Source organism: Babylonia areolata, chromosome 9 (assembly GCF_041734735.1).
Source record: "Babylonia areolata isolate BAREFJ2019XMU chromosome 9, ASM4173473v1, whole genome shotgun sequence".
NCBI classification, from domain to species: Eukaryota; Metazoa; Mollusca; class Gastropoda; order Neogastropoda; family Buccinidae; genus Babylonia; species Babylonia areolata.
In genome coordinates, this window is record NC_134884.1 from 11,518,004 (window position 1) to 11,530,029 (window position 12,026).

Consider the following 12,026-nt stretch of genomic DNA (forward strand, 5'->3'; position numbering starts at 1 on the left):
CGCCAACAACCACTGTCTCTTTGCCTTTTGCACTTTTCCTGAGCCCCAGCAACAATCATGCAGTCAGCATTTCCTTCAGAGCAGACAGTAGTTCCGCAACTTACAAGAAAGCAAGTCAATAAAACGTTGCTTGTTTTTAGGATTGGCCAGAAACAGGTTTTTCTTGATTTGCAGGGTCATGTCTGGTGCAAACTGAACCTCAGTGGACGACTTTCCCTCAGATCTGTGCAGATATGTGACGTCTTTTGTGCTTGGACCACTTGTAAAGGCATCAAAGACCACCGCAGGCTTCTTGTACTTCTGTCGCACATGTCTGACGTAAATTTATTGATTTTTTTTCTCAGGCCTGACTAAGCGCGTTGGGTTACGCTGCTGGTCAGGCATCTGCTTGGCAGATGTTGTGTAGTATATGTGGATTTGACGGAACGCAGTGACGCCTCCTTGAGCTACTGATACTGATACTGATATTGACGTAAGTTTCAATGATGGAAATGTAAGTGGAGCCACGAGGCCAGGGAATGTTTTGAAGAAGTGCCCCTCCATCCAGAACAAACTGCACGTCACCAAGAAAGGCAATTTCTGGCATGAGTTTGGAAACTCTCGTTCAGATCTCATCAGCAAGAAGGGCTTTATTTCCTTGACGAAGAAAAATAAAAGACTCAAAAAGATGATGGGAAACTTGACAGCTCATATTTGAACACCTTACTCTTGTCCTCGTACTGCCTGCGGCTGAAACCAGGTCCTGAAACAGAAGTTGAGGATCGATAACCACCACTTCTCCGTCGATCTTGACAGTGTTTATGGAGGCCATCGTAAAAGCCTGTTCTGACCTCCTAAAGGTGTATTCCGTGGCTTTGTAGCCTTCCATCTTCTTAAAGATTTTATTTCCCACTTAGTTTGCCTTGTGTGTATCCTTCTTGGTGTTTGCAACCATACCTGCGGCCATATTCTTAATTAAGAACAGGACCAGCCATGAAGGGATCTCTCTCTTCCAGGAAAGCAAGCATGACCATCATGTCGTGACCATCCTGCTCTTTCTGGCAATGCTGACGTCTTTGTGTTGTTCACTTGTTGTGAAAGACAACCCAGTGATGTTCTGAATGGACATATTGATGTCAGCACAAGTGGGCATTGATAGAAGCCATGCTGCACGTTGGGATTCTGACATTCCACGACCACGTGTCATCCCCCCTGTTGATTTGATGCTTCCCATCAACACTTGCTGAATAAGAAGATCGGAAGAAAGACCAGCCCAATGACGATCACTTTTGTGGGGACCATGATGACCTCCTTGAAATTTGTTGTACACATCAGGGTTGGTTTGTTCAAGTTGCACCATATCTTGTTGGTACAGATGTAATGACTTTGTGTACAAATTGTGACCAGCTGAAGCCAGAAAAGGTATCATCTCCTGCAACGTACTCATATAAAAATGCCAGTTTCCCGTCCTCTCTGCCTTCAGAAAACGTAAAATATCTATGTGATGCATGTAGTGCAACTACAAGGCAGCTGTGGGGTATTGTTTTTAGCTCCTCCTCCTTTGCATCCGACCTGTCAGAAATTCTGGAGATAAGATGCGTGTTTGCCTCAAGATGATGAGCTACGAGTTTTCCCTCCATGAGAAAATCATACAAAGCCAGTCCATCATCAAGATTTTCATCTAACATTGGTACGGTGAAGTCCGTGTGATCAGTAGCATTTGATTGGAAAGTGTCAATTGAACTTTGAACGTCACTTTGAACTTGTTGATCCACTTGTTCCAAATGAATGCCTTCTGGAACGAGATCAAGATTCTGTGTAGTTGGCAGCTTGACCCCAAATGTCTTAGCAGTCACGAGTGCGTCCAAGCAAAGAGTCCACTAAAATGTCCCCTTATTGCTCGTGTTACTGCTTTTCCTTGCGTCATGTGCATGGCAGCGTTGGGAGCGTAGGACATCTCCAGAACCTCTTGCGACCCACTGCCCTCCATCAACCGTCCAATGCAGCCTCAGCAGCTCATTTCAGCACGGAAAGCACCAAGACACAGCACCATCGACTTTATACAACTGGTAGGAGGCTCATTAACAAGAATGTCCGTGGTTTTCTACCAGAGCGGTTGATCCAGAGCCTGGAAAGAGGTCGTGTGGCCTCTTTTGTGATGAAATACATAGTAGAATAGACAGGTCATGTCACTTGAACTGAGGTCGATCATGGGCAGGAAGTAAAAGCGAAAGATGCCACAGTGACTGCCCATGTGAACAGCTTGCATCATACCTGACCAACCAGCACCCCTCGCCCCCACCCCCAACCCCCCTCTTCCCTCTCTCTGTCTGTCTGTCTGTCTGTCTTCTCTTGCAATATTCTATTTATACACACATATGCATCGTACGTTAGAATCATACTGACTAGCTTTTCTGTATGCTGTCAACTGATGAAATTCGTTTGTTTTCAAGCATATATATTTATGTAATACCTTGTTTTTCTTATTGCCTTTTCACAAGTTCATTTGTTGTAACGATAAATCTGGGGTAGTACACGAGGAAAATTTTTCCCATGCTCGTTCTTTTCCTTCAGTAAACAATATTCCTTCTGTTAGTTCTCTCTCTCTCTCTCTCTCTCTCTCTCTCTCTCTCTCTCTCTCTCTCTCTCTCTCTCTCTCTCTCTCTCTCTCTCTCTTCTTCTTCTTCTTCTTCTTCTTCTTCTTCTTCTTCTTCTTCCGTCCCTCTCCTTCATAAACCTTCCCTCTCCCTTTCGCCTTCCTCGCACGGACGCACACAGAGACACACTACACATACACACACACACACACATGCAGGAAAACACACACACATACACACACACACACACACACACACACACACACATGCAGGAACACACACACACGGCACACACACACACACACTGGCACACACACACACACACACACACACACACTGGCACACACACACACACACACACACACACACACACACACACACACACACTTTCACAGTCAGTAGTTAAATGGAGATAAAAAGGAAAAAAAAGAAAAACCAATGAAGACAATGCTTAAGGAAATATGCAAACGAATACATATGAAATAAACAGTGATAGGAACAAAACCCCACAAACGTATTTAAAAAAATGTTATTATCACCATTGCAGCCCTTTTCCGATAGTACGGAAAATGTTTTTTCAACACTGCAGGGGTGTTTGCAGAATACACATGTGTCTTGATGTTTATTCATTTCCATTTTTTCAAAGAAAACTCAAAAAAGAAGATCTTTAAATTTTCTGCGAAAGAAACTTTATTATGCGCATGGTTTACCATACTTCGACTTCGCACATGCGAACACGGAGGTGTCGCGCGAACCAGTCTTCCCCTATGTCACTGCCATGCAGTCTGTGCTAGCACACTTTAAGATCATCATAACTGTGATAACATTTTAGTAACAGACTAATTTGACTGTTGTAAGTACACTTGCTTTTTCGGAAACATTACTTAACAATAAAGCAACTGATGTAAAATCTTGTAAAATATTCAGTACGTTCATCAGAGAAGCATAAGATACAGCGGTAAGCAGCTTCCGCTGCGCGGACGAAAGTGCCTGAGAAACGTAGCAGTTAACAGGCCCATCCCCGTTGTCCATCCTGGACAAGGTGTTAATGACGTGAGAATTTCAGACTCAAGTATGGTGTGCCGTTCGAGCCATCTCCTCGTGTTTATTTATTTATTTATTTATTATCAAATTTTCCTGCTCTTAGCTGACATTCGATTTTCTTTGATTCTTTCACAGGTAATAGTGTGAAAACCCTGAATACACAGAGGAAAAAAAATCTTTCAGCCCGGGGTATTTTTATAGGTATTTTCTTAATTTTCATAGACTATTTCCATGTGGATGGCGCATAAGCTATATAAATATACAGAAGTATACATAAGCATATAAGTATACAGAAGATGTGGAGTAAGATAAGAGATAATATAATCTGAATATTGAAACAGCCTCTCCCGTAGCAAGTAGATATCAATGAACCTGTTCCGTATACCGAGGATGTCAAAGAGGGTTTCCCACATGCCCTATGTGTGAGATAAACTTTCTGTTACCACGGGGATGTGAAATAACCTGTTCCATATACTGACGATGTGAAATAAGCTTCACGTTCTGGTTGTGAGATGACCTTTCCTTTACAAGAGGGTCTGAAATAACCCTTCCCGTATACCGTCGGTGTGAAATAAGCTCTGGCATACATTCCGCTTGCCACTGATGGGGATGTGAAATAACCTGTCCCGTATTACGACGATATGAAGTAAAACTTTCCAGATAGGGTACATGTGAAATATGCTTTCACGTATCACGATGACTTGAAATAACCTGTCCTGTATACCACGGGGATATAAAATAAGCTTTCTCGAACATATTCGATGTGAAATAACCTTTCCCATATGACATTGCTTTTAGATAACTTTTCCCTTAACACAGGGATGTAGAATAATCTTTCCTTGACACCGTGGATATAAAATTCACTTTCCCATATTTCGATGGTGTTAAACATCCTTCAGTTTCTCCTTTTCAGAGTATGCGAAATAGCCTCCGGGCTCCCGTAAACGGGGGATCTCAAATAAGCTTTGGTCTATGTTTTGTTTGTGAGATACTCTCTTCTTCATGAAGTGGATATAAAATAAATTGTCCCTTTCCATGGAGATGGCATTTTCGGTGATAGTGAAAGGTAGGGGAGGTTGTAGTGAAAGATACGAGGAACAACAGACAGAGCACTGGAGAGAACTGGTTGCCGGGTCATCAGTGGTGCCCCTTCTGTCATGAAACTCCAGGATATGAGGAGGAGGAGATGATGATCGTGATGATGATGATCAAAATCATGTTGATTGGGAGCTAAGTTGACATTAAGTGGTGGTGGTGATGGTGTATGATGGGGGTCAAGTTAGAGGAAACACGATAATTAATTAACAGAAGTGATAAATTAATAAGCGGGGTGGGGGTGCGGGGTCGAGGGGCAGGGGTGGAGGAAGGAAGAAAGGATGTGGGGCTGTCTTGGAGGATTGGGGGAGTAGGGTGGGGACGCGGCCGTGAACAGTGCGCGTGCGCCTGAGCGACGGAGCTTAGGATAACAGATCGTGAGTTAAGCTCACACAAAGAAAAAGAATAAATGAAAACAAAAAGGAAAAAAAAAATACATGAAGAAATGAAGAAAAAACGGAAAATATGGAGAAAGTGAAACACTGACAAATGAATGAACGGAAAAGAGAAGAAAATAATAATAAGAAGAAATAATTCACTCAAATCCAGAACTTTGTCAACTTTATTCTAGTTAGGTCTCGTGCCCATGACGTGCATGCCTATTCTGCATGTTTTTACTACATAAGTTTTCCTTGAACTTCTGAATATACGAAATAAGATGTAGCCAAGCGCTCAGCTGGCTTCAGAAACTGCTTCACACACAAAGTAGCTGACGACTTTTTCGCAACTAACCTGCTGGTCTTATAACACCGCGCAGAATGCGTGACGCCATTCCAAATTTGAATGCAAATCCCCTTTTAGACAAAAGCTCCAACCATTATTAAATCAAGTCTCTGTATAGTTCACTGCAATATTATATTCGTTGTGCTTACACACACAATACTTAAATCAGAAGCATACTTGATTTTAGTTCAATCGTTCCTCAGTGTAAAGATTTCAACTGACGTCAAGCTTACCGTACGTCATTTTGTCTTCTCTTATTCCTTCTTCTTCTCTTCTTTACTTAATATTGTAATGGAACAATAGAAAAACCCTTTTGTGACTGGCCTGCTATATATATATATATATATTTTATGTCCCTGGGCCAGTGCGTCAGTGGATCGGCAGTATTTTCTATCCTTTCAGTTTTAATTCAGTAAATCAGTAATTCTTTTGTACCGTCCCCATTATAATAAAACACCACTCGGGGGCACGGGTACAAAAGGAATGTATTTTAGCTGCAGAGTACACTTTGCCATACTTTTTATTATCTTTTCTTTTCTATGATGCAGAAGCAGCAGGATCGGCATGAAGAGCTTAATTTTAGTGTATAACAGCCACTGTGCATTTATTATTGTGCAACACATATTCTGTTGTATTATCATTGTATTGTATTACTCCTTTTTTGTCATAACATATCTCTCTGTAAAATTCCAGCTCCTCTCCCCAGGGGGAGCGCGTCGCTACATTAAGAGCACCACCTTTTTTTTCTTTTTCTTTTTCTAATTTTCCTGCCTGCAGTTTCAGTTTATTTGTTTTTCCTATCAAAGTGGATTTTTTCTACCGCGAATTTTGCCAGGAACAACCCTTTTGTTGCCGTAGGTTCTTTTACGTGCGCTAAGTGCATGCTGCACACGGGACCTCGGTTTATCGTCTCATCCGAATGACTAGCATCCTGAACTCAAACCACCACTCAACTGAGGTCTAGTGGAGGGGGAGAAAATACATGATTCAAACCAGTGCGCTCAGATTCTCTTGCTTCCTAAGTGGATGCGTTACCTGTATGTAGGCCATCACTCCGCATCACATATTGCAAATAGCAGACTTACTGAGTATGTGTATTTAAAATCCGAAAGCTGAACACTACTGAACAACTGTTAAAAGTAGTCATACCAAGCAACTGAAACGACGAACAGTTCATGGACATTTCACAACATGGTATCAGTATCAGTATCAGTAGCTCAAGGAGGCGTCACTGCGTTCGGTCAAATCCATATATGCTACACCACATCTGCCAAGCAGATGCCTGACCAGCAGCGTAACCCAACTGACGCCCTTAGGCCTCGAGAAAAACAAAAACCAAACATGGATTATTAAGAAACATTTCATTATGAAAAGATAAAACGTTTCCACTTGCCTTCAAACTATGTGCATTTTCGCAGAAATGTCCCTCTCAATTTTCAAAATATTGGAATACTGGTGTGCATATTAAGCTCTACAGTTGACGTCATTTACGTTTTGGCCATGGTTTCTTGTCAGGGAAATGGTTTGCAGAAAGAAACACGGGACGAATTGTACTGGTTTGAAAGTTTAAAGTAACAGCGTTGTAATTAGTTGTAGGTTATACTACATACTTTACAGAGTTGGCTGTTTTACAGTTCCCCAGTCTCTCTCAGGGAGGCGAAGTCTCTTACCACCAGTGACGACAGCAAAAAACCTGGATCAAGCACTTTTCCAGGCTCTCTGATGACAGGTGTGGCGGTGCTGCTGTGCTGTTCCAGCTGTTGACTAACAATTCTTGTCTTCGCGCGGTATATGGTACGTGCGGACTGAAAGGGAAGAACGCTGAGTTTTAAATTTTATTTATTTCCTTATTTTTGTTGGGTTGAAAAAAGCCCAATGATGACAAACTGGTATCACTCTGATATGTGTGTGTGTGTGTGTGTGTGTGTTAAGGAGCCCAAAATCTAATGAAAATAATTATGAGTCCGTCACATAGAGAGGTTCCAGATCACAAGCACACTCCACACAGTCATGGTTTTGCCTTTAGTTTTAACTGTGGACTCTGGCCCCGTCTTTTCTGCGGTTGGCCCATTTGCAAACTCTCCATTTTGAAAAAATATCCAGTGTGTTCAAATTCCTTTTGATTCCGTGGACGATATGAACAGTCTGGTCTCTTACAGCGGGTCCAGTTCTGAAGATGAAGGAGAAAGATCCAAATCGAAGAGTATGAAACGCTATGCGCAGAATAGACTCAATCGGACACACGATACAGAGGCGCCCGTGTTGAAACGATGCAGAGCAGACAATGCATCAAAAGAACATTGTCATGGGTGTGTTTCTTCTTGCTAGACTTGCCTGTGTGTCAGTAAGCGAGGGAGGGAGTGGGCGTGTGAAGGGTTTGTTACTAATTTTATCATTTGGTTTATTATATATGTATACGTCTATATATATAGATATAGAACACACACACGCACACACACACACACACACACGTGTACACACACACACACACATCTATATATATAATTATGTAAGTATACAGAGCTTAATTCCTGGAGCTGAATTTAGGATTGGAAAGTGGGACGGAATGAACGTTAATGTTGCAGTTTAGCATCCTGAATTCCTGGAGCTGAGTTTTGGATGCTATCGTGCAATTGATATATGTATATCTATTTATATGTATATTTATATAGATGTGTGTGTGGGTGTGGTGGGCATAGAAAATAAAAGTAGTTGTAAGACTAAGAGTGTTGGTTCATTCATCCATTCATTAAATTACCATTTTTTTCCCATCTTTTAGATGAGTGAAAGGGAACCATGGAAAAAGACGTGGAATGAAAAAAAAAGAAGAAATAAATGTGCAAGTGTTAAATAAACATGTGAACACTTACAAAGTCACTCTTTGTGTTATCACACGTATGCATATGTGATGGGAAGTCATACATGTATGATAATAACTCTCTTTCTGCCTTTGTTAAATTGTCATCCTTGTTTGTGACCTTTTAACCATAATGACAGTAAAAAGGGGGTGGAGTAAAACTAGAATGTAACACATGCACACAAACAAAAATGAGAAAAACAAAAACCAGCAACAAAAATGAATGAAGTCGAGTGAAAAAAACAACAACAAAAACAGAAGGGATAGAGACGGATACTTAAATTGCAAATATTGTTACACTTTGTATCCTTCCATTTTTATATAGCCTTCAAGTATTTGTGAGTAAGTGAGAGTTCCTTCACAGAATGATATGTTTGCTGCAGAGAGTATAAGAATTCATGCACAAAATCAAGGTTTCCCATATATATACTTTTCATTTTGAAAAAAATTAATGTTACACACAAGATATGCCCTTCAGTTCAAACTTCAGACACCAGTATCCATATTTTGCTTTCATTAAATCTCTGGGTTACTGTTGAACATGAAATCTTGTAAACAAGTAATGAGTACACCACAGAGTTGATAGGTAGCTAAATGTTAGACAGACATCAGACCTCAAATCTGAGGGTCTTAGGTTTGATCTGGCAAGGTCTGATGGGAAAATGGTGGATGTGTGGAATGAATGTATGAAACGGTGTATGTGATATATTTACATTTGTGTCTTCATTATATTCCTAATAGCTGTTGTTGTTTTTACGTTTGTGGTCTCCATGTTGTCACCTTGTCTATGTTGTGATAATGCACCTGACCTAATTTCTCTAGTAGGACATCATAAAGTTTTTCTTTTCTTTTCTTTTCTTTTCTTTTCTTATCTTATCTTCTCACCTCCCAGGTCAACAGATGTGCAGACTTGCTAGCCTATGAAAAGAGAATCTGAGTGTATGGCATCAGATCCCACAATTGCCATAATCCCCCCCCCCTCCCCTCCCTCCACCAGACCTTCACTGTTCTGGACACTAGTCATTTGAATAAGAAAGTAAACCAAGGTCCTGTGTAGAGCATGTACTTAGTGTACAAGAACCCATGGTAGCAAGAGAGTTGCCCCTGGCAGATTTTCATAGTAAAATCTACTCAAATATACATGTATACATGTGTCTGTACACTCTCTCTCTCTCTCTCTCTCTCTCTCTCTCTCTCTCTCTCTCTCTCTCTCTGTGTGTGTGTGTGTGTGTGTGTGTGTGCATGACCAAAGCCTGACTGAATGACAGGAAATGAATGATGAGTGCCTAAAAGGCTGCTCTCAGTCAGCACTGCCCAAGTTTGCAGCCTGTCTTGCAAATGACTGATTTGTAAAGCTTTTGTTTTAGAGGTTTGTCTCTGATTGAGGATAGGTGCTATATAAGTATCCATTATCCGTTAATAAAAAACAACAACCCAACAACAACAACAACAAAAAAAACAAACCAAAACAAAAACACCAAAACTTTTCAACACCAATCACACAAACAGAAAAATACTTTATGACTGAATAAGACATGAACAGAAAATACATATCAACACCAGCAAGACACAAAGGGAATTTACCTTTTGGTAAAGCTCTATAGCTTATATTTTCTTTGACTCCATTCTCCACTGAGCCAATCAGCTGTGAGAGGAATGCTTTGAATATCATTATGGAGAGTCTCCTCCTGCCTTAGGCCACTTTAGTGACTCTTGGCTAAATCTTTTTGGCTATAAAGTGGCATTAGGCCTGACTTTAGGTGGATATGGCTATTGGTCTCATTTCTGTTCTGTGTTGGTCAGAAGGAATGCGTTCCTCTGTCAGTCCAGTATCCTGCAGGATCTTGAGGTCTATCCTGGTGCAGCAGTACTCCCTCTTTGGGCCATATTTTTTCTTTCTTTGCATTCATGGGTCCTCTCAGACTCTTCTGCCCAGGGGGTGCCCATAGCCCCCCTAATCCCCACTACCCCACTGAACATGTGGTGCTCTTCATAGACATGTCCACTGTGAGCTGTGGAGCACACATGGACACACTCCATATGGTAGTCTTGGAGGAGTGCTATTGGCACAAAACATTCTTGAATTCAAAGTGGTTTTGTTCACAGACAACATGACAGTTGCTTGTTATGTAAAAAAGTGGATGAGGGAAGGGAGGTCACTTGGTGAAACCCTCTGTTGCCATGGCGGGGGCTTTGCTCTCTCAGTGATACACATAGCATGTGAGACACATAGCATGCAACATTTTGGCTAACATCCTCAGCAGGTCCAAGTGCCCTTAAGATGGAGCGGACCATTGACAAAGTCACCCCTCAGGAGTGTGGGAATTGAGGTTCCAGCTGATGGAGACTTTTGTGCCGTACCCTATTAGAACCACTTGGAGCACGGCCACATATGTCTTGCCAGTCTTTGACCAGGAAGTCTGGACAGTGGATGCTCTGTCCCTTGATTGGAGCAACCTGATCACTCAAGCGCTTATATAAGTGCTTTTCCTCCATTTCAAGTCTTGTCCAAGCTGGTTCAGAAGGCATGGCTGGAGCACCTCCCAGTCATTCTGATTGTGCCCAAGTGGCCGGTGCAGCCTTGGTACACATATCTTTTGTCTGCATTTTCTGACATCTGCCTGAAACTAAAACTGAGAGCGTATCAAGTGTGAGTCATTGCCACTTAGGTAGTGTTTCAACATTCTGTGCCTCTTCAGTATAATATGGAGGTAGCTTTTTGGCGTTCAAAGAACTTCTTCATCAAATTTTATCTCAGGGATTTCCATATGACCAGGGCTGATAGTGCCAAGAGGATTTCCTTTGTCATGGCTAGCACAGCTGTAATTAGGGCTCCCCATGTGAACCAATTAGGCAGTGGCCTCCACCTTTTCATTTGTATTTTGCTCCAGTTTGACATGGTGCAGTATATAACACCAAATTCAAATGCCCACACATCCTTGCCATCTGCTCTTGCTATTCTTATTGGCTGTTCAATGCTAAAGGCAGGGAATCAAGTTGATTGGTGACAGGCCTAGTGGAGGCATCTTAGTATTGCTTTGGCTGCAAAATTTGGCCAACATAGCAAACTGGTATGCCTAGTTTGCACCAGATTGACATGGTAAGTATATTTAAGCAAATAGGGAATTCAAACTCCCTGTCTCAACACCAGCATCAGTTTCAAGAAGGAGTCAGAGCATGCAGACATATCCTTATACACTACACCCCTTCTGCTGTAAAGAAAGAAAAGGTGCAGGTGCCTTAGACCTTTGCATAACCAACATGCTGATCAGGCTTTGAAATAAAAAAAGGAAAATGGAAATGAGTAGATAAATGATTATAATGATGATTAAAGGAAAATATATGTGAAAAGGAAAGATAAGTAGAAGGCAAAAGATTTGAATAAAAACATGAAAGAAAAAGGCCCATGCACAGTGAACCTGTACTTTGCACACCCTCACATGCATACACACCGACCCAAACATGCAAATGCACACTCCCAAACACACACACACACACACACACACACACACACACACACACACACATGCTCAACATATTTGCAACAATATGCAGTTTCACAGACATGAAGGGCCAACTCTCTAACAAACTAATGTATGCAGCAGACACACAGAGCTCTCATGACAGATATATATGCTCACACACTGCCACTGATTGCTGCAAGAGAGGTGGGAAAGATATGATGCCATGAGCATGGTGTCTACCATGTTGCTTAGTCTAATGTATTTGGG

General features: G+C 41.5%; 1 protein-coding gene across 5 annotated transcripts in view; it reads left to right on the top strand.

The window, feature by feature from the left end:
• The first annotated feature begins 7,526 nt into the window (after positions 1-7,526).
• Positions 7,527-12,026, top strand: part of LOC143286055 (U6 snRNA phosphodiesterase 1-like) — a 91,474-nt gene continuing 86,974 nt past the window's right edge. For all 5 annotated transcript variants that reach the window (XM_076593595.1, XM_076593594.1, XM_076593596.1 and 2 more), the window contains exon 1: positions 7,527-7,747. In XM_076593595.1, the coding sequence (XP_076449710.1) occupies positions 7,575-7,747 (173 nt within the window). In that variant the 5' untranslated portion in view covers positions 7,527-7,574. The remainder of the gene's footprint in view (positions 7,748-12,026) is intronic.